General features: G+C 44.4%; 2 protein-coding genes across 2 annotated transcripts; one reads left to right on the top strand and one right to left on the bottom strand.

The window, feature by feature from the left end:
- Window positions 1–770: 770 nt before the first annotated feature.
- Window positions 771–15266, bottom strand: KCTD2 (potassium channel tetramerization domain containing 2). The gene is made up of 6 exons (XM_037809307.1): window positions 14806–15266; window positions 13082–13190; window positions 11193–11284; window positions 7694–7789; window positions 4512–4637; window positions 771–3777 (listed from the first exon to the last, which is right to left on the bottom strand). The coding sequence occupies exons 1-6, from the start codon at window positions 15142–15144 to the stop codon at window positions 3748–3750; spliced, it is 792 nt and encodes a 263-aa protein (XP_037665235.1). The 5' UTR covers window positions 15145–15266; the 3' UTR covers window positions 771–3747.
- Window positions 15267–15359: 93 nt separating this feature from the next.
- Window positions 15360–20462, top strand: ATP5PD (ATP synthase peripheral stalk subunit d). Its single transcript, XM_037809308.1, has 6 exons — window positions 15360–15462; window positions 16967–17097; window positions 17377–17473; window positions 18491–18562; window positions 19375–19437; window positions 20261–20462. Exons 2-6 carry the CDS (start codon window positions 16976–16978, stop codon window positions 20390–20392), a joined length of 486 nt encoding a protein of 161 aa, XP_037665236.1. The 5' UTR covers window positions 15360–15462; window positions 16967–16975; the 3' UTR covers window positions 20393–20462.
- Window positions 20463–22315: the final 1853 nt, after the last annotated feature.

Raw genomic sequence — 22315 nt, 5'->3', positions numbered from 1 at the left:
TCTCCAGCTCTCTGGGGGGCAGCCCATCTGTCCCCACCTTCTGCTGCTCAGGACTCTGCAGGAGGAGGAAGGTGGCCCAGTACCAGGAGAAATGAGGACTTTGTAGGATGGCCTGCTGGAAAAGGTGTAGTGACATCCATCTCCTGAGAACGGTCTGAGAGTCACTGACAGGAGGTGGTTGTGGAAACCAGGGAATTTGCAGTGATGGAAGGTGTGATTGTTAGGTTCATGTGTCAGCTTGGCCAGGTGATAGTACCCAGCTGTCTGGTCAAGCAAACACTGGCCTAACAATTGCTGTGAAGACGTTTGTGGCTGGTTAGTAAACCAACAGGCTGGTTTATTAAATCATCAGTCAATTGACTGCAGCTGACTGATGACTCACCAAGGGGCAGGTCTTCCACTATGAGAGAATGCAATTGGCTGGATTTAATCCAATTAATCAGTTGAAGACTTATAAGCGAGAAAGATCGAAGACCTTCACTTCTTCTTCAGCTGCCCAGTGAAGTATTTCCTGAGGAGTTCATCGAAGTTGCTGATTCGTTTCCTGAGGAGTTCGTCGAAGTTGCTGGTTTGTTTCCTGAGGAGTTCATCGAACATCTTCCTCGGAGGTGACAGTTTGCTGACTGCTCTACAGAATTTGGACTCGTGCATACCCACAGTTGCGTGAGTCACTTTTATAAATTTTATAGTCATAGTCTCATTGATTCAGTTTCCCTAGAGAACCCTAATTAATACAGAAGGCATACGGAAAAGGCTTCAAGATTCACAAATTTGTTTCATTGTCTTTATTGACAAAAAAGAAAGTTACAGCATTTCAGACTTTATTCAAACATGGAGACGACAGCAAAGGGCACCAACAAGTGAGAGGCTTGGCCCCGGGCCTCTGGGTCGAGGGCCATGCTGGAGAGCATGTGTGTCCTCTTGGCCCCCTCCCCTGGCATCTCTAGCCCTTCCTCTCCATACCTCACTGACACCCCTGAGGTCAGTTAAAACTGTGCAGGAACGAAGTCACTTTAGAGGAAGCTGGGCCCCACCTCACTACCAAGGAAAAAGACTGGGCTCTGAGGAAAAGAGAAGCGGAGCTACTTGTCGTCCCTCTGGAGATGCCAGGCTGCTCCTGGGCCTTGGACCCAGGGCAGAGAAAAAGGCAGGAAGCTGCTCCCCACTTGGCAGTACTGGGCAGCTGGAGAGACTGGGCCACTGGCCATGTGACACCTCCAAACTGATGGGAAGAACTCTCTCTGAGGTTATCAGCCAGACTTTGCTGGGGAGAAGGCTTGTAAGCTTGGGTAAAATGCTTTCCCAGAAACCTCAAGAAATGAGTCAGTCTCAGATTCCTGGAACATTGGAACAATTTAAATTGTCATTGGGTTGCAGTGAGGAGAGAAATTTGGTGAAACCAGCCCTCTAAGAGAGTAGAAATAACATTTAATTGATTCACAGAGCACTTAGTTTGGGGCACAACAGCAGTCTTTTTACAGGATCAACTGTGGAATTCTGAAAAGATAAATGAAAAGACAGATGTGTTCATGAGGCACTTGCCCGATGTCAGTCCTCCAGCCCCCCTCTCTCCTTCCTGCCGAATTTGGTAAAAAGGCCGGGGTTGGGTCCAGAGGTGTCTGTCCCAGCCCTGGGCCCTGGCCCAGGCTGAGTCTAGGCAGAAGGACAAGGGGCCTAAAGCAACTAGGGTGACGGCCACAGGCCCCAAATGAAGCTGCTCTTTCTTTGGGCAGTCGTGTGTTCCCTATTAGCCCAATTGGCCAAAGAGCACCTCTTCCGAAGTCCTGTCCTCTCTGGTCACCGAAGTTCTTCCCATTTTCTTTACTTTTCCTTGACTATATCCCAATCTTTTTTTTTTTCCCTGAAAGATATGACAGGATGGATGCCTGTAACCTTTTTGCTGTTACTAAGGGTAAAAGCTCATCGATCATTTACGGCTGTGACAAAACTGGGCCCCGGGCCAGACTCTGGAGGCATTGGCATGTATTCTCACATGGGTGTGTGGACATACAGTGTCAGCTGACACCCTGTACCTTAGGTACTCCCATTTCTATCCTACTATCTAGATATAGAAAATAAGGAAAAAAGCGAGAATGTTGGGGAAGAGTCAAGCCATTTAGGCATGGCCAGGATACAAGCTCAAAAGACACTTGGCGCAGTCCACAGCCATCTGTAAACATTACCACCCTAGAGCCTCCTAGGAAGTGGTGGAGCTGTGCAGCGCAGAGAACCTCAGCCCTGCAGCTACCACAAGTGGCCGGCCTGAAGTCGTGGCCTCTTACAGATGGAGCATCCGCCAGAGGCACCGTCTACACCTCTGTCCAATGTGCCACACTATTGAGAATTGTCCAGACAACAAGGATTTCTGGCCCTTTTGCATTTCCTGGCTGCTCATCGAAACTCAAAAGCTCAAAAAGAAAGTCCAGATCCAAGCTCTGTGGTCACAGCACAAAGAAGCGTTTCCCGTTTCAGCCGCACCAAAGTAATCGTTCAGCTTTGGTCAAACAAGCACTCAATCCTCGACAACGTGGCACTCCACAGAAAGTCGTAAGATAATGAAGGAGTGGGGCTGGAGGTGCAGCGAGCCCTTGGACTGCCTAGCAAATGCACACGCACTACTGGGGACGATACAAAGTTGTTGATATCACTGTGGATCAGGTTTGCCAAGGTTAGAAAACCAAGAAGAGGAACAAAATATCGCACACTCAGTCAAGGCATTTCCAAGAGACAATCACAGAAATAATACTTTTGGATACAACATAACACATTTGGCAACTTTCCAAGAAACAGCCTTCCCCACCACCAGCCATCAGAGGCTCTAAAAAGTCCCCTTTTCCTTGTTCCAGATTAAAAGGAGAGGGAAGAAAGACTGGGTAAATGGGAGACGAGGAAAGGCTGCAGAAGCAGTTACGCCAACTAACTAAAACTCCCGTGCATCTGACTCAGAGCAGGATGGAGCCTGCCTGGGACGTCTTCTTGGAGAGAAAGCAAGCTCTGTGGAGGGTCAGGCTGCGGAGACAAAGGAGGCAAAGCTGAACATGGTAGGGGCTGAGTGCCCCAGTTCAAGAGCAGCAACCGCCAACCTCCAACCACAACGAAGACCTAGAGACAGAGAACACCCCATCCCCCCCACCTCAAAGAGGCTTCTGTTCAGAGGAATATGGGGTACTCCGGGCAACTCTATCCTTGATCCAAAACCTCAATTCAATTAGACAAACTGAAGCTAGAATCTTTGCATCTGCTGCATTATTTTTAGGGAGCCACAGAGGAGGGGAAAGAGAGTGTTACAAAGCAGCTGCAAATGTCCGACTTGGCACACCTGGGGGTGAAAACATGGCACAGCTCAGGGATAAATCCTCTTTCATTTGCTCCAGCTTCCTTGAAGTATGAGCCATTTTTAAGGAGCTGGGCCTTCCTCTTCCCCTTCCCCCAGATCCCCATAAAGGCTCCAACTGGGAATCCGGCCCAGCTGCTATGAAAAGATTTGTTATAATGCTGGCTAAGAAAACAAAAGCAGGTTTCTGAAAAGGTACTCTGCAGCCAGAATTCACATCTGTCTTCGGATTCCTGAGGATGGGGGTGGGGTGGGGCCTTTGGTTTTGACCAGGACACTTCTCCACGGGGACCAGGCTCGGCTTGGCTTTGCAGTAGCTCGGTTACTGTACAGGAGCAAGACTGAACTTCAGAGAGGTGCTCTGCCAGATTGCTCTCTGGACGTTTAGGATTCGGGAGTTTCCAATTCTTAGTTTACATCCGAGATCCTCTCTCCTGAAGAATCTGAAAGTGGAAGATGGGGGAGAAGGCTGAAGCGTGGACTCTGCATACTCACTGCTCTTAGACTGAGGGCGCTCAGTAGACTGCTATGGGAGGAGGCCCCTGGCTGCTCTCCCCTCGATGACCAGCCCAGGAAGTACGGCAGGAGCGGGGCCTCGATTTCACCTGACACGCTCTGGTTGTGGAAGACTCTTGCTCGACACAGTCGGTGGGCCTAAAGGCCCTGTGCTGTTTGACCCAAGTTTTGCCAAGCTAAAGGAAATGGCCCAAGCTCACCACGTATCAGTGACTGAGAAATGTCTGTGTGTGTGTGTGTTTGGAGTGGGGTAGGGGCACAGTGGAAGAAAAAGGAAGTAACAGTGTAAAACAATTTTCTGGTCATTTAAGGGGGGGAAATCACAAAGTAACAAAATGCTCTTGAGACAACAATAAAATCAAACAACAATTCCAAAGAAAAAAGGCTAAATACTTCCAGTCTTTTTTTTTCATTGATTTGACAGAGGCTGGAGAAAGCCCATGCTTTTTAAGTTCACATTTCCTGTATCAAAACCTCTGTTACTGCTCCAAAACCTGTTATTGGTTTTAATTACAAGTTAAAAGATCAACATGAAGGGGAAAATGCAAAGCTGGCTTTAGAAGGGAAGGGAAGAAATTAAAAGCAACAGTTCAGGCAAATACGGTGGAGAGGCTGGGGACAAACATGGCAGAGATGAAATTCTGGTGAAACCATTTCTTACCTTTGCCTTCTCACTAGGCTCTATGACGATGCCATTGGTAGAATTATTTAGTTCTCTGGAGACAACACAGAGGAATTCTGCCTGATCCTCATTTCCATAGTTATAGGAAGATCCAATGCTGATTAGCTGATAAAACAAGAATATCACAAGCATACCAACGGTGATCTTAAAATAGTCAAGTATTCAGTATACCAGAGTATTTTTAAGCAAACCCTCCCCTGGACTGAACTGAACTTTGTAGTTTTACTTTGAATTCTCTAGCGTTCCAAGACCTCAAGGGAAAACTGGATCTCAGGCATTCATCAGGGCACAACCAAGGAAGCTTCCCCAGAGAAGAGAAGAATGAGTTCTGCCCCTCTCCTGCTTACTCCAGCACTTAAAACAATACCAAAGGCAGCCAGCCTCTAGGATTCACACTATTACACCTCCTATGTCAAACACTGGGGTGCAAGAGAACGTTTCTGTGAGTGAAAATGGACACCTGCTTCAGCAAAAACATCTGCACAGAGCTGGCTCAACTTTAAGCCAAAGTCCTGGAAAGGAGACTAGCACTCAGAAGGATCTGGAAAGCACCAAGTGAATCACTGAACAGCTACCAAAAGCTATATTCTGCTAGTGCTCTTAATTCTTTTGGAGACTCGAAAGCAGTATTTGATTCTGAACAGGAAGTATGTTTGCAGAGGGAGAAGCTGAGCCCAAGGGCGAGGTCATTCTGACAAGCACACCAGGCCTAAGTCAGGAACCCACCACTGACCAGCTCTCCAACTGGGGCAGGGCCCCGCAGCCTCTCAGCTTCCTCGTCCATATGAGGGAGTCAATGACAGCATAATTTGTCCTCCCATAGGATATTAATAAGGCAAGAAAAGTAAGGTGAGAAATCATTCATTAGGTCTGCAAAGAATACTTTTTTTTATAATATCCCTTTGTTTAAGATTTTATATCATGGAAAATACATCTGGAGTACAGGCTGATAACTCTTGAACACATTTTTTAAAATTCTTATTTCTTTTTCTTAAATTTTCTTGTGGCAAAATATATATAATATAAAATTGTCCATTTTACCATTTTTAAGTGTACAATTCAATAACATTAATTACATTCACAGTGCTGGGTAACCATCACCATTATCTATTTCCAAAACCTTTTCATCACCTCAAACATACATTCTATACCCATTAAGCAATAACTCCCTGTTTCCCCCTTCCCCCAGCCTCTGGTAACCTTGCAGCTACTTTTGGTCTCTAGGAATTTGCCTGTTCTAGATATTTTATAAAAGTGGAATCATACAATATTTGTCCTTTTATTTCTGGAATATTTCACTCAGCATAGTGTTTTCAGGGCTAATCCACATTGTAGCATGGATCAGAATTTCATTCTTTTTTATGGCTCAATAATATTCCATCATATATACAGAATACATTTTGTTTATCCATTCATCTGTTGATGGACACTTGGGTGGTTTCTACCTTTTGGCTATTGTGAATAGTGCTGCTATGAACACTGGTGTACAAGTACCTGAGTCTGTTTTCAATTCTTTGGGGGATATACCTAGGAGTGGAATTGCTCGGTCATCTAGTAATTCTATTTTTAACTTTTTGAGGCACCTCCAAACCATTTTCCAGAGTAGCCTCACCATTTTACATTCCTACTAGCAATGCATGAGGGGTTTAATGCCTCCATTAAAAGTAACACTTGCTACTTTTCATATTTTTGATACTAGCCATCCCTAGTAGGTGTGAAGTGGCAGCTCACTGCGGTTCTGATTTGCATTTCCCTAATGACTGATGATGTTGAGCATCTTTTCATGAGTCTTGGCAACACTTTGCAACCCACACCTGAAGAACAGGAACTAGGCCACCATACACAAGGCAGAACTGATTATGTAATGGAGAGACAGGGTTAAGGAATAATCCAATGTGAACTCTGAAGACAGAGCACTAAACAGTTTTATATTTAATCTAAAAGACACTGTTAATGCAAACAGTAACTTTTATAGTAAAAGGCAGATCTTTGGTGAACGTTCAGTTGACCTCTTAAACTCTAAAAACAGGCATGATTCATATAAAATATTATATTCATTCTGCTTACACTTAGCCCCATTTTTTGAAGGCAATAGATGAATTGAACAACTCTGCCATCTAGTGGAAGAAAAGAGTAAAAGTCTGACTCGCAGGTGCTATGTTTTAAAATCTTAATCATAAGCACAAAGCTCAAAGAACAGAAATTGATAGAATAAAGAGAAATGCTACACCTCTCCCTATGTTTGATTCCTTTCACATCACACCTGCTCACTATGCTTTTTCAGTAGCACTAATTATAAAGTTCTGGGCCTACAAGGAGGAAAGGAAGGGCTCCTGGATCCCAGTCTTCTTTAGGAACTTAATCTAGACTGTATCTATACCGTGAGCTTTGCACTTTTGAAAGGCCTCCTTCTGAGGGAAGAACAAAACGCAGGCTTGCACTTTCAAGCCTAAACTGGCTGGCTTTGGGCACAAATCAGGTTGAAAACTTTGGATATGAAGCTGGGGGACATAGTATCCAGTTCTCTCCAAGTCATCATGTGCCACCAAGCAAATCATTCACACCCAGTGGCTCTCTTTTCCCTTATTCTTGAACAGATGGGCACCTGGCCCTCCAGATCTCACAGGATTAACCAGCAACAAAGGAGGGTGATTGTTTGGAGACTTGTGGATTCCTAGGTTGAGATACCAGGTGTGGTAGCTTGGAGCTACGTACCTGAGAAAAACACGTTCTTCAACTTAATCCATTCCTGTGGGTATGAACCCATTATTTAGACCTTTTGATGAGTTTACTTCTGTTAAGGTGGGGCCCAACTCAATCAGGGTGGGTCTCAATCCTATTACTGAAGGCCTTATAGGGAAGGCCACAGCGAGAAAGCCAAAAGGAGCAGCCAGAAGTTGGGAATCAATGGAACCGAGAAGCCAGGAGACATCGCCATGTGCAATGGCCTGTGACAGAAAAGCCAAGGCTTACGGATGCCAGTCTTCTGGGAAAAAGCAACGCTTTACCATCACCTTGTTAAGGCCTTGATTTTCGGTTTCTCCTAGCTTCAAAACTGTGAGCCAATAAATTCCTATTATTTAAGCCAACCCATTGCATGGCATTTGTTTTAGTAGCCAGGAAACTAAAATACTGGGTTGCTACTATGTTAACAAAGTTACCTGTTCGAATTTCCAACCATCAGACATAGTGGAGACCATCTGTGTAAGCTCTTCTTCTTGACACTGCAGGACTCTGTATACGTGCTTCACGGGACCCTGCAACCACCAACAGGCTTGTAAGAACCATATCAAGGACACAACAGTTTGCAACTAGCTCAGTAAGGCTCCTCACAGGAATAAACACTGAGAAAGAGTTTGCTTGGAATTTTTTTCTTGGCAGCCACCCACCATCCCCCCTTCCAAGGAGCCCTGTAGTTTTTCAATAAAGTCTTATCCAAGGAAATAAAGAAAAAAGGGTCTAAGAATATGACTCAGTGGGTAAAAACATCCTGCACTTCAGAGGGATGAATTATGCGAGCAACCATGCTGACAAACTCAGATTTCATGTATCCCCCTAAAGAGAAAATAAAGTGAAATTACTTTGCACAGAAAGTCAGATTCAGTCATTCACTTCTGATATGTATGCTGAAAATGTAAACCATATTTTGGTTTAGTCAAAGTGATACCTTATTACAGGAATAATAAATAGGAGTTCTATAATCTTCAAACATTCAAGCTATTTTGACCCTCTGCCGATGCTATCTGACTGAAGAAGTTTTTCTTAAAGTGTCCAATAGTAACATCCCTTTTATAGAAGTCATTTGCTGCTGGCCAGACTCAAGTTTCTAGAACATGTTAGAACTGGAAGCCAAAAGGCTGGGCACCAAAATGGCTGCCCCAAGGCTACAGCACCAAAGCTCCCAAGAACCCCTAAAGCTTGTGATTTGGCCAGGGGGGATTAGAAGACAAAATCAGACAGGGGCAAGGGTTGCTACACGGAGGCATGCTCACCACATGGCTGTTACCACTCACGGAAGGACAATTAGAGGCACATGTGAGGACTGCAAGGGCTCAGAAATCTGGGACCAATCAGGGTCAGGTCCATCTAACACCTGGCCTGGAAGGCAGGTGTCACAGCTCATACTCAGGCATGGAGAGAGGGGCACTTATGTTCACGTAAAAATGACCAAAACTTAGTTTGGCACTTTTCCAAAAGGATGAATGCGCTTCAGTTACCTGGAAAATTAGATGTGGACCAACTCACTACTTGGAAAATCCTGGGTAAGCAAAAGCAGCAACTGATTATGAGTGCTACAAGCCCAACTTTACACCCTTCCCAGTCTTCACTGCAGTCCTGCCCACATTACACCTTCTCTAGTCTTCACTGCAGTCCTGGAAGGTAGGTATTAGCTCCCGTCTACACATGAGGACACTGATGTTCAGAGAGTGAAGTCTCTTGCCCAAGTTGTAGTTATTAAGTGGGCTTGAACGCAGGTCCGCCCAACAATACTTTCTCCTTCTTTCTTCTTTGCTTTCTCCTTCTAAACGACGTATTACATTCATTAACCAAAGCACCATGGTAAAAAACTTTCCTTCCATATGAAATACAGGACATATCCCCAAAAAGTTTCATTTGGCATTTACCACACATTATGGAAATGACCAGATGTTTATATTACAAAATTTAGAGCATCACAAAAGAGCTATGATATTGGCCACAGCTATCAAAGTCCCAGGTATTTAAGATGCCTATATTGCCCGTTTTACTTCCGTCTTTTCCAAAATACAACACTGGAGTTCGTTCTCAGATGCACTGAGATTAATCACCTAGCAAAAAATATTATCCGAGGCAGCAAAGGGGTTAGAATGGTGGCAGCTACTAAAAGAGAGGAGAGAGGTCAGGTCTTGGTCTGAATGCCTGTTGAGTAAGGGACTGCAGACAAATGAAGGAGGTAACGTGTCAGAAGGGACAGCCACCGAAACCCACATGTGGCTGCCTTCATTTTAGGGGCATGTGTGAGAAGTGAAAAAGAAAGACATCTTTGAAAAGCATCAAATCCCCTTCTCAAGAGTTTCACGAAATAAAAAGGACAGATGAAAAGATCAATTAACCTCAAAAAGGTCGTGACATTCCTTGCACAAAAAAGCTTCCAACTGGGTATAAATCCAACAAGCCTTTAAAATTTAGAGGACTAATTAACTGCTGTCATCAAAAAGAAACCTTACAATGCTCTCTAGGAATTAGCTAATGGTAAAAAACAGAGACTGTTCAGGTACTATGATTTGAATGGTTTCAAATTAGCTAATTCATGGCACCATTACAAATTATTTTGGAATGTGGAAAACTGAAGATAAGACTAGATTTTTACAATGTCAAAGCCATCAAATATCTAACAGTGCAAGATTCTATCTAAATATAAGATGAGAAAGAGACTGGCAACACTAGGTCATATTTCACATGGTAATCTGCAAACCAACTACAAATTCATCTTCAAACATTAAAAAGGAGCCTTTCAGCCGCCAGCCAGATGGAAGAGAACTAAATTAATAAGCCTTCTTTCTACCTTTGCACATTGTTGGAGAAAAGGAAGATAAAAGAGTTCATTTGTTACCATAGGTGTCAGTTATTCATCAAGTTGATTCCATCTGGAGCCAGAAAACTTTGATAAATGAAGTCAAAGAGAAAGAACAAGGAGCTATTTTTTACTTTAAAAAAGAAACATATTGCCTTCTTATTAATTACAGGGAAATTCTACATTGGTATAGATTAGACCTAAAGAAAGCATCCGCCACCAGAATCTAATGGGATTACGAGGCAAATTAAGCTCCAAAACAGAATGTATGGTGGTGTAGACTCTGCCCTTTGTTTCTGCAACTCTGCAGTCATATCTTCTTAAAACAGCCTAAATGCACAAAAGGGAGGGTCTGTTTTTCCTGCTAGACTTCAATCTTCTTGAAGGCAAGGTGTTAGAGAATACCAAGGGTCTAAGAGAACCTTATTGTGGGCACTCAGACACAAAATGAATGAGGTGACATCAAGTGAGCTAAGAATGCATTGTCTATCTTTCTCAAACCAGGTTTCAACATTCTGTTTCATTTTTGTTACTATTTCTGAGTTAATATAAAAATTGAGACTTTATAATCAAAAGAGAAGCTTGATATTATTTTCCCAGAAGCATCATTTACAAGCAGCTCTAACATCTATTCATGAGACTGACTTTCAGCTGACTTGCAGGAGCTGGCTTTGATGCAGTCACACACTAAAGGCTCGTCCAAATGAAGTGCAGCCAACTGGCTGAAGCAAAATCTTGCTTGGTATTTATGTCAAGGGAGACAGACACTCTGCCAGGGTGAATAGGCTATGGACCTAAAGTACCTTGGGTTCCTCCCACTGCCATATGGTGAACAGTGACAATCTCTCCACACTTCTAACAGGACATGGGGTTTTTATTCTGTTACTTCTTCTCCTCTATTTCCTCATTCTGGACAATTCTCAGGATTAGGTCTGCTGTGTCCAGCTGAGTGTGTGCTGTCCGCATGGCAAGACAGACAGTTTTGTACACAGATCTCCATCTCTACATGAGAAGCAAGGCTCTTGCCCAGCATTCTCAAATCACACCGACATGGACAATAAGAGCCCCTGGAGACATTTTCCCCTCAAAAGTTCAAAACACATTACTTGTGAAGTTCTGTTCTCATTGTCCCGTATCCTTTCCTTAACCAGCCGCACAAGAGATGCGATGTTGTAAAATTCTGCTTCTTCCAGGACACCTAGAACAAGGACCAAACTGTAGAAAAACAAGCACTAACTTACATTAAGAAGAGCCTAGCATTTACACTTGCTGACAAACGCAGTTTTCAGAAGCATGTCTAGTATCTCTCCTTTAGCCTAGAAGGATGAATTTCTTCATTATTTGGGGTGTACCCCTTACCTTTGCCCAACATCAGTGAGTCAAGCACAAGGGCCTGCTCCATTCACTCTGCTTCACCCCTACTGTTTCCTGCCTGGCTCTTTTCATCCCTACTGTTTCCTGCCTGCCCCTGACTTTCCCTGCACCTGCCTAGTAGCTGCAGGACACCTTTCCCATATGTCACTTGGTTCCTGGAGCTAGTCACATTGGACATATCCTGAGCTTGCCTTTTTTATCTAACGTTTGCTCTAAAAAGAACTGGGGAAGGTGAAGGTGTAAATATAATAGCATGGGGGCCAAATTTAAAAGGATGCTTATTATATGAACAATATAAAAGGCGATCATTGAAAGAATCCCATTCTAAACAGAATCAAAGGCCTTGGACAGGACAACTAAATGTGATGTGTTATCCTAAAGCTGAAAAATTTTTGCTAGATAGGCCAGCAGGACAATTGATAAAATTGGAGCATAAACTGTACATTGAAGTTTTACATTTAGCATTATGTTTCCTAAATTTGATAACTGTACTGTGGCTATGTAAAATATCCTTGTTTTGGGAAATACACACTAAGTATTAAGGGTAAATAGGCAAGGTAGCTACAATCTATTCTCAAATAGCTCAGAAATAAAAACCAGGTTGTTGGGGAGGAAGAGGAGGGAGAGAGAGAATGAATGATTGAAAAAGCAAATGTGGCCAAAAAGTGTTAAAAATTACTGAATCTGGGTAAATGGAGTTCTTTGTACTTCTCTTGCCCTTTTCTCTAACATGCTTAAGATTCCTCTTTCAAGAAACAAGATTGTTCATGGAGTGGTAATTGTCGAAGCTGGAGGGTGGGTGCATAGAATTTATTGTTCTATTCCCTCTACTTTTGTATGTGTTTGAAATTTCCATAATGAAATATTTTTAAAAAGGATTTTAAAAGAAAGATTCCTCTCTTTAAGGATAGAAACAAAGTTATTTTCCAGTCACTTCACTAACTAAGCACAGCCATTAGGACTTTCTTATTCAGAGCCAACCCTCCCAGAGCAGAGTGTTCCTGGATTTAGGGACAGGCCCTGATCTTCAACTGAAAGCCTTCAGTGAGACTAGGCCAAGCCTTTTAGAAAGATGTCAGACCCACTTACAGTCCAAATGCTCCACAGAAACAAAAAGATGAAGCAACTGATGATACACTTGACAATGAACTGGAATGAATTAGGTCAGCTGCAAAAATTCACAGGGAAGCATGAGACCAGAGCCTTAAAAGAAATGAGGCCAAGCCTTCTTTTTTTTTTTAAACTGCAAGCTCAAACTAAAGTTGAAAATATAAATAACTGAATGTCAGAGATGTGTTGCTTCAGGCTATGGACATTTGCCACTAGCACATAAACAATTGTAAAAAGGGATCGTGACAATTCTGCAGGTTTAGGCAAGAACTCCTAAGACTACCTGCAAAACTGAGCTACCTATTGCCCTTCTCGTTCAGGAGGCTGATTAGAGGCCAATGGGGTTCCCTTAGACAAAGCTTGGAAACTGGAGGCTTCCTGCTCACATTCATAAACTTGCACTGTACCTGTACATCAGCTCAATGAAAATCTCAAGGAAAATATACTGCTGTGAAACAGCTTTAGATTCTACCTGAATTTTTAAATTGCCCAGTTCAAACATTGTTCTTACCTTCTTCTGCCAACTCCTTATTGATGATGAGTTTCCCGTGTCGGAGGTAGTTTAGGATAGGACCAAAGTAGGTGGGATCTCTGTCAATCAGATAGGCTCCTGTTTCATCCTGCCAACCAAACACAGGGGCTTTTTCAACTAGTCAAGAGCAGGGTTTCAACCTCTTTGTCAATACCCAATAAGACAATTCATTCCATCAGCTAAAAATATTTTAGTGAGAGGGCAAGTTTTGCTAGGTTTTTGCTCTCTGTTTTCACCAACTACTGATGAGGGTTAGATTTACATATCTTATCCTTTAAGATCATTTCAGGTAGGGTGTTACAGACGCAGTCACATTCATCATCCATGCGTTTACTTACTGGTGTGAACCTCTAAAATCTTTATTGGACTACTACCAACATTCTTCTGTAGGGTTTTTGTTATAAATGGAAGAAGAAAATGTCAGAGCTGGTAGATTTAAATCTTTGCTTGAGGTGGACATTCCGGCGTCTTCATTACCCCCGAATCACATTCCTAATTCTAAGAAAACCTCGGTTTAATTGGCAGCGTTCCTGAGCTCAAGGCCAACCACAGTGGGAGTATGCATTGCCAGCTGTAATCTCACACACCCCAGCTCTGTGCCCAGAGGAAGCTTGGCACTGCCAGGCCTTTGGCTCTGAGCAGCTTTAATCCTACTCATCTTTACAGTAAAAGGAGCAAGAGGAAACTGGCTTATACTTCAACAAGGGTAGATTAAAATAATTTCTTTATAAGCAAGGGTTTTGGATTCTCTGTACTTCAGTTAGGGCAGAAAAGGTTTCTATCAATCGGAGATTCATTAGAGAAGAGAGGAGATGAATCAATGAAGTCAACAAATGTTTATGGAATCCCAACTCTACTGCAAGGTAACCAGCTAGGTGCTGTATCGGCTGTAAGAGGGTGAAAGCCATAGTGCCTTGAAGTTGGGAACCAAAGATGAATATGTTATTTAAAAAAAAAATTCAAACAACACTTCAAACAGGAAATGGTTTAAGCATCTTGTCACCCCTCAACTCTTTGGTTAGCAGCCATGCATCTTGCCCAACAGCATTCTCTGGTCTTCATTTTCCCTTGGTCTTAACTGGTCAACCTGGGTTTGCACTGGCAAAAATAATCTCTTTCCAAGGGATCGTTTTTTACCTCAAATACTAACCTAAAACAATGGCTGTTACCAGGTTCAAACTCTGCCACTGGGATCACAGGCAAAAGTGTAATACTACAAGCACTTCCTGGGGGCTCTCAAACCCATCGTCAGTCCCAGCCTTTAACCCAACTTGGCAGAGGGGGCCAAGAACAAGTCTGAGAAAGCTACAGAGATGCCTTCGCTCGCCCTGACCCAGTTCTGGATGCATCTGGCATAGGCAGTGAGGGGCTGAAGAGCCAGGGAAAACTCATGCAGATCTGAAGGGCTGGGATGAGGGGTGTAAAGAATATGGAGAAGGGGTGTGGAGTGGAATCTCATGGGTGCGGGTGGGAACCGGGTAGGGAAAGGAGACGCTGAGAACCAAGGGCGGGGCCAGAGAGAGAGCCTGGGTGCGCCGGAGGATGGGAGAGAATGGGGAAGGTCCTTGGGAGGTCCCCGGGGCTAGCCTGAGCGGGGCGGAGGGGAGGGAGACCCGGCCTGAGAGGCTCGCCCGTCGGGAGCGCACCCCAGGAGGAACAAGGGGGTCCAAAGGCCCGGGGGCGCGCCCGAGGGCGGGGCGCACCTTGTCCGAGTCCAGCTCCGGATCCTCCTGGCAGCAGAGGCGGCAGAGGAAAGACTTGGGCTCCCGGCCCAGGGTCTGTCTGGTGGTCACGAAGTAGGTGCCGCCCACATTCAGCCGGACCCAGCGGGCCGCGCCGCCGCCCCCTGCCCGCTCGGGCGGTCCGGGACCGGGCTCCAGCGGCTGCGCGGCTGCTGCGGGCGGACGGCCGTGCCCGCGGGGCGTGGGGCCGGCGGGGCGAGGACTGGGGGGTCCGCGGCCCGCGCCTCCCGCATCGCCCAGCCCGCTCCCGCCACTCCCTCCCAGCCCCGCCATAGCCGGGTCCAGCTGCAGCTCCGCCATCTTGAGCCGCCGCCGCCGCTGCCCGCGCGCCGCCGGGCCGGCCCATTTCTCGGCAGGGAGAGCCGGGCCGGCCCATCGGCGGGGGTGGGGCAGGGAGAAGGACGGGAGCGCCCCCAACCAGAGCCGGGGGACCCAAGCTGGGGAGGTGCTGCGCCCGCCTTCGGAGGAGGGACTTCCGGAACGAGCCCCCGATTCTTAATGGCTGCTATTCTGGGCAATACCCGCCCCCTCGGCTTTGCGATTGGCTGAGGGGAGGCTTTCCGGTGACCCGCTTCCGTTACTTGCTGCCCGGACTGTGGGCCGCCGGGGTTGGCGAAGGTGAGTCGGGTCTAGGACCTTGAATCCCAGCCCCGGCGCGTTACTTCTCTTCTGTCGTGTCCAAGGCTCTTGTCGCACTCCGCTAGCAGAGCGCCCCGGGTGGAGCGGTCACCGCTTTGCTCCGCGTTCCCTTCCCCTTTTCCGCGCGCTAGGTCGTAGGGGCCCGGCTGTGGGCTGGCGGGCTCTGATGTAGGTGCTTGCACCAACCTTTTCTCAGGCCGCTCCACGGCGCTGCAGGCATCTGTAGTTCGATTTTGACATTACACGGAGATGGAAGTTAACTTGCTGAGGGACGCTTGCAGGTTGGAAGGCTGCGCCCTCCCCTCCCTCTCGAGGGTTCCAGGATTCGAGCGCGTGGAGCATTCAGGGCTTCTCAGATGCGGGTTCATTTAGTCCTTTAACAGATATTCCTTGAGCACTTCCGGAGTGCCGTGACCTGTTTTAGGTGCTGGGAGCTCAGCAGAGAATAGAACAGACAAAACCTCCTTTATTCACGAAGGCTACCTTTTAACGATGGTGCTTGGGGAAGTCTCTGTAAGAGCGCTTGATTTCTGTCCTCTTCAAGACAGCGGTATAACTCCCTTAACCTCTCACCTTCACCACAAGAAACCTGAGATATCCTGAAAAGGGAAGAAAGGAAGGAGCAGGTGTTTGGCAAGTTCCTCTTTAAGATCCTGAGGAAGACTTCCTGCAGTCACTCCATAGCTAATAAAGACCTTTGATATTTGACATGGTAGTCTTTGTCCTAGTATCTGATCCTGATCTTATTTAGTGTTAGTTGGCTCTGTCCCCATATTGTCTCAGCTAAAAAATGGCTGTGGCCACTTCTTCTCTATTATCTTCACGTATGTATTGAATAACTCTTGAAATGCATGTGCTAATGCTGCAGGGGTAACAACCATGAATAAGAAAGTGCAGGTGGATTATCAGTCTGATAGGGAGAGGTAGAGAGCCCCTTAAGTTTGTATGAGTCCATAGAGCAAGTTGATGAGCACAATGTCATTGGCTACTTTTAACAGCCTTCTGAGGTAAGCTGGGTTGATGGTGTCCCCATTTTACAGATGAAGAAATTCCGGCCCAGAGTCTGTTCTATTTAACTAAGCCTTGTTGTCAGGTTTTGTACGCTGGAGAATCAGCAAATAAAACACAATCTGGTTAGATATGTATTTAAATTGTTAACTTTCGTGCAATGCATGAGTGTTATTTTAGCAGTATTTCCAGATACATGGAGAGAAAACAAACAAACAAACAACAGAGAGCTGGGCTTTTAAGGATAAATAGGAGTTGGGGAACAGAGAGAAGATGCATTTCAAGAGAATGTATTTATATGCCAGGTGGCACACCTTGAATTTGAAAAGCTAAACTGTCTTTCTTTTCTGATTTAATAACCCAAATTCAGAGGAAACTGATCTATTTCTTAAAGACTCACATGTTTCTAACATGCTCTTTAGAGAATTCTCTCCAAGAGCCCTCTTTTTTGCTCTGACCTATTTTTATTTTCCAGGATCCCAAGATGGCTGGGCGAAAACTTACTCTAAAAGCCATTGACTGGGTAGCTTTTGGGGAAATCATACCCCGAAACCAAAAGACCATTGCTAACTTGCTGAAATCCTGGAATGAGATCCTCACCTCCAGGTCAGTATCTTACTGAGAGGGAACTTCTCACTTGGCAGTGAATCTGGAAATAAAACAGTGTTTTGGAATTACATTCAGATTTCTCATGTTCTTCTGACAAAGTGTAAAAGAAATCTATGCATTTTGCAAATAAAAGGATTATTTTGCGTTTCTGTGCTCTCCCTCCTAGAGAAAAGTGTGATGACAGCTCCAGGCCATAGGAATTAGAAAAAGAAATTGCTGTGTGAATCTTCTGTTGCTCGTGGAACAATCCTAACTTTTGCTTTTCCATGTGAGCAGGTTGGCTGCTCTACCTGAGAAGCCCCCAGCTATCGACTGGGCTTACTACAAGGCCAGCGTGGCCAAGGCTGGGCTGGTGGATGACTTTGAGAAGAAGGTGAGACTTCAGACAACTAAGGCAGTGATCCTGTAGTGGGCCATGAGTAGAGCAGGAAGGTAGACAGTTACATACACAGGATGACTGCATGGTCTTATCACTGAGAGCCCAAAGGCAGCTCAGGAAAGATGGGTGTGGCCAAAGGCCTTGGGGTGGCAGGTGTAAATGGTAAATAACTGCAGAGATTTCAGGGTTTGATCATTCATCAGGTTTCTTATCTGAAGAAATGAAACAGCATAGCCTTCAGCAGAGAGCCAGAGGACTGCCAAGTTAAGTGTTTCTGCCTGGCTTTTCCTGAGTTCCTTCTTTGCCTTTTATTTTTCACCTTTCTCTGCTTTGTCTTTTTCACTGTCTCTTACAGCCATAATTACTCCTCTACCTGTCTTCCTCCGATACTTACATTTTAAACCTCAGTATCCAGTGTTCATTTGTTTATTCATTGGACAGATGCTTATCGAGGGCCTCCCTTGTGCTGGGCACAGTGCTAAGTGCTGGGGCTCAAAGCAGTTTTCTAAGGAGGCCATCTCCGTTTTCTTTATGCAGACATTACTTCCACCAATTAATCCTTTGGGGTTTCACTTAAAAGAGAAATTAGGGGGCTGAAACGTTACTTCAGACCCCCACCATGCTGATGGCACTTTTTTTCCCAACCCCTACCCTGCTGCTTGAATAAAACTTTCTTGCCTGAAAAAAAAAAAAAAAGAGAGAAAGAGAGAAATTAGACTGGTAGGTTCTAGGAGGTCACTTTCAAGGTCATGTCCCATCATCATTTTCAGATGAAGAAACTGAAGCTCATTGTCATAAAAACTGTCCAGGGTCTACAGCTTGCTCGTGACAGGGCTCCCATATTAGCTCCATTCCCAGTCTGATATTTCCACTACAACACCCTAGCTGCAAACTGGTTTCTTCTTGGGATGGAGAATGTGATTTTATGTTATCTGTAAGGATTAGTGGCTATGAGTCTTGTCTTTGGGGTCCTGGTATATTGGCGACCACTCACTGTCCCTGTGTTTGTAGTTTAATGCCCTGAAGGTCCCTGTGCCAGAGGATAAATACACTGCCCTGGTGGATGCTGAAGAGAAAGAAGATGTAAGTAGTTTAGACTCTTATTTCAAAATTCTTGTAATTCTGGCAGCCCTGTATTTCTTAAGCAGCTAGGTTAGTTTAGAGTGAATTAAATTGCAAACTAAGGAGTTGACAGCAGTAAAGAGGAATGAACTATTAATAAGCCCAGTAACATGGCTGAATCTCAAAATAATTATGCTGAGTGAAAGAACCAGCAAAAAAAAAAACAAACAAAAAACATAAATGTCTGATGCCATTTCTATAAATCGCTAGAAAATATAACTCATTTTCAGTGACAGAAAGTAAATCAGTGGTTGCCTATGGATGGGAGGGTAGATATCTTCACTGTCTTGATTGTGATGATGGTTTCACAGGTGTATACATCATCAAAATTTTCCAAATGGTATCTTTAAATATGTGCGTTTTAATGTGTATCAATTATACTTCAACCAAACTTAAAAGCAATTGAGTTGGAATTGTGTAGAAAAGTTATTCAAGATAGTATCCAAGTACTATTTGCTTGAAAGTACTGAAGGCCAAACTAGCCACAGCAAAGAGAAATCTGGCTAAGAGGTCGAGGGGCTCGTTCAGATCCTAAGGGAGGTCTGGTCCCAGAGTGACTGGCCTCCATGAAACAGGTGTTTTGTTGGTTGCTTGGACAAGTCATTTTTTTTGGAGAAGACTGCTCCTGCCATTTTACGCTGGTTCTCCTGCATGGGCTTCTGTGCAGGTTGTTAGGAGAAGCTGTGGTTGGGGCAGCCATGGGAAAAGAAGATGGGACCCTGGGGTCAGGACACCACAACTGTGTTTCAGACAGTTTCTCCATTTTCTTAAAGGTGAAAAGTTGTGCTGAGTTTTTGAATCTCTCAAAGACCAGGATTGAGGATTATGAGAAACAGGTAGGTGTGAGCAGTGGCCTTTCCCTCTAAGATGTTTTGTCTTTGTTTTTCTTCTGGCCACAGAGCTTTCACCTTGTTCTAGTTTGCTAATGCTGCCGGAATGCAAAACACCAGAGATGGATTGGCTTTTATAAAACGTGGTTTATTTGGTTACACAGTTACAGTCTTAAGGCCATAAAGCGTCCAAGGTCACACATCAGCAATCGGGTACCTTCACTGGAGGATGGCCAGTGGTGTCTGGAAAACCTCGGTTAGCTGGGAAGGCACGTGGCTGGCATCTGGTTCTGGTTTCAAAATGGCTTTCTCCCGGGACGTTCCTCTCTAGGCTGCAGTTCCTCAAAAATGTCACTCTTAGTTGCACTTGGGGTATTTGTCCTCCCTTGGCTTCTCCGGAGCAAGAGTCTGCTTTCAGCAGCCGTCTTCCAACTCTCTTATCTGCAGCTACTCTCTCAGCTTCTGTGTGTTCTTCAAAGTGTCCCTCTTGGCTGTAGCAAGCTCGCTCCTTCTGTCTGATCTTATATAGTGCTCCAGTAATTTAACTCAGACCCACCCAGTGGTCCGGCCCACACCTCTATGGAAATTATCCAGAGTTATCACCCACAGTTGGGTGGGGCACATTCTGTGGAAACACTCAAAGAATTACAATCTAATTAACACTGATAGGTCTGCCCACACAAGATTACATCAAAGATAATGGTGTTTGGGGGACATAATTCATTCAAACCGGCACACACCTATTGGGCGAAATAGGCCTGCCTTGGGTTCTTGTTTTATATCTCTGTGGCCCTTTTACCTTAACTAAATATGTTCTCCCTCTTTCCAGCTGGAGAAGTTGAGGAACATAATTCCGTTTGAACTGATGACCATTGAGGACTTGAATGAAGCCTTCCCTGAAACCAAATTAGACAAGAAAAAGTATCCCTATTGGCCTCATCAGCCAATCGAAAATTTATAAAATTGAGTCTGGGAGGAGGCTCTGGCCCTCGCATTACAAACTGTGGACATTAAAAATAAGAATGATTATATGGTGTTGTATGTGTCTGCTTTTTCACTGCATTTGGCATGCTTACACCTCTCTTCCAGGATGATGTCCCTGGAAGTAGTCTTTTTTGTTCAAATGGAAAGGTGAGCCTGGAAGCAGGTGCTGATCTAGTTATCCAATGATCAGAATATGTAGGAGCCAATTGCTGAGCCCCCAGAACTGCTGAAATCTTAACAATTAATGGTAGGATACTCTTGGGGTACACCATCCCAATAGTGTATCACTTTGGAATACAGTACAGAGGAATCATTTACTGATGCCCTTGAACTTCTTTGCTTTCAAAGGGCTGTTGCCTAGGGAGTGCTGCCTTCTTGTCTGTTAGTAAACCACAAGAACAGATGGTCCAAATTGCAAGTGTCATAGCGGGTAAGGAGCAGGTGAGTAGCAGCAGGGATTTGCTTTTACTGTGCTCTGGCTTTGAACGTAAAAGTGGTATAAGAGGAAACTTTGTTACAAAGTTAAAATTTATGACAGCTTTGTATTTCAATGTAGGAAATTAATTTAACTCCATTGCTGCATTTAAAAAATTCCTATTAAACTACTATGGTTACTAGAGCAATGCCAGGAAGTACAGATGGTTTAAAGGAAGGTGAGGTGGTGAAAAGAATTCTATTACCCTTGAAGTCGAAGGACCTGAACCTGAGGTTCTTACCATCTAATCCCTTGACAATTACTGATTTCGACTAGTTGTTTACTATCTTGGAACGTTAATTTTCTCATTTACAAAACATCAGGATTCTAATGAGAATTAAATGAAATAACCTGGGAGATTTCTAGGTGAGAAAATGATCTAAGCGTTGCATCTGACTTGATATGGCTTAAGCCCTGTATAGGCAAGCATGGGCCAAAAACTGAAACTTTTCTGCAAAATGTTGCAAAAGCAACTATGGCTGCCAGCTCTCAAGAAAGCAGTGTGTAAGTTGTACACAGTTTCTATTTGGGTTAGTGGAAAAGTTTTGGTAATGGATGGTGGCAGTGGTAGCACTAACATCGTGAATGTAATTAGCAGCAAAGTGTATATTTGAATGTGGTTAAAAGGGGAAATTTTAGGTTTATATGTTACTAGAATAAAAATTAAAAACAACCTTATAGTAAATAATGGACTATAGTTAATAGTACAATTATAAAAATGTTCTTTCATGAATTGTCACGTGCCACACTAATGTGAGGTGTTAATAATAGGGTGGTAATGGGAACCGTACTTTATGTATGTTTTTTCAGTAGTCCTACTTCTCTAGTGAAAAAAAAAAAAAAGCAAGCAAGCAGTGTAGTCTTAAAGGATGTAAGCAGAGGAGAACCTGGGCACCATAACCCCTGATTTGTAGGGACAGAGTTTAGGTTGAAGGTGGGTGTGGTAGGGGCAAGTTGTGTTCCACTTAGAGATATTTTGGTCATAACGTAATCCAAGATATTAATGGGAGCTGTGCCAGAAGGCATTTAATGCACAAAACAGAAATAAGTACCACTCTCTTCCCTCCCCACCTCCCCTCCAGACTGCTGAATCACTGAGCTGGCGCCCAGCCAGCCAGCTGGAAAGTCCAGAGGATTCAGATGACATCCGTGCAAAAATGTGGAGAATTTGAGAAAAATCCATTTACTTTGCTTTGGGTGCATGGTTAGAACTCATGCTCTGCCAGGAAGGAACCAATCTGAGTCCTGTGAAAATTTTATAACATGAAGGGAGGTGTCCCGAGCATTTGAGGGGGAACCTTTGGAAGATTTGCTGTAATAAACAGCAGATTCAAAGGCATTTGAATGGGGTTGGGGGCACTTATTTTATCCCATCTCCTGGGTTGTTTGAAATTTTCGCATTGAACACGTGTTAATTTTACCTGA

The sequence above is a fragment of the Choloepus didactylus genome, chromosome 18 (assembly GCF_015220235.1).
Source record: "Choloepus didactylus isolate mChoDid1 chromosome 18, mChoDid1.pri, whole genome shotgun sequence".
In the NCBI taxonomy this organism is placed as follows: domain Eukaryota; kingdom Metazoa; phylum Chordata; class Mammalia; order Pilosa; family Megalonychidae; genus Choloepus; species Choloepus didactylus.
Note: the sequence above shows the minus strand (reverse complement) of the source record. Positions and strands in the feature narration are given on the sequence as shown.

Coding starts and splice junctions, on each gene's coding strand:
- KCTD2 (XM_037809307.1), bottom strand. CDS start 15,144: ATGGCGGAGCTGCAGCTGGACCCGGCTATGGCGGGGCTGGGAGGGAGT. Junction 13,191..14,805: donor CGGAGCTGGACTCGGACAAG/GTGCGCCCCGCC, acceptor TTTGGTTGGCAG/GATGAAACAGGAGCCTATCT. Junction 4,638..7,693: donor ATGGTTGGAAATTCGAACAG/GTAACTTTGTTA, acceptor TTGTTTTATCAG/CTAATCAGCATTGGATCTTC.
- ATP5PD (XM_037809308.1), top strand. CDS start 16,976: ATGGCTGGGCGAAAACTTACTCTAAAAGCCATTGACTGGGTAGCTTTT. Junction 17,474..18,490: donor TGGATGACTTTGAGAAGAAG/GTGAGACTTCAG, acceptor CTGTGTTTGTAG/TTTAATGCCCTGAAGGTCCC. Junction 19,438..20,260: donor TTGAGGATTATGAGAAACAG/GTAGGTGTGAGC, acceptor CCCTCTTTCCAG/CTGGAGAAGTTGAGGAACAT.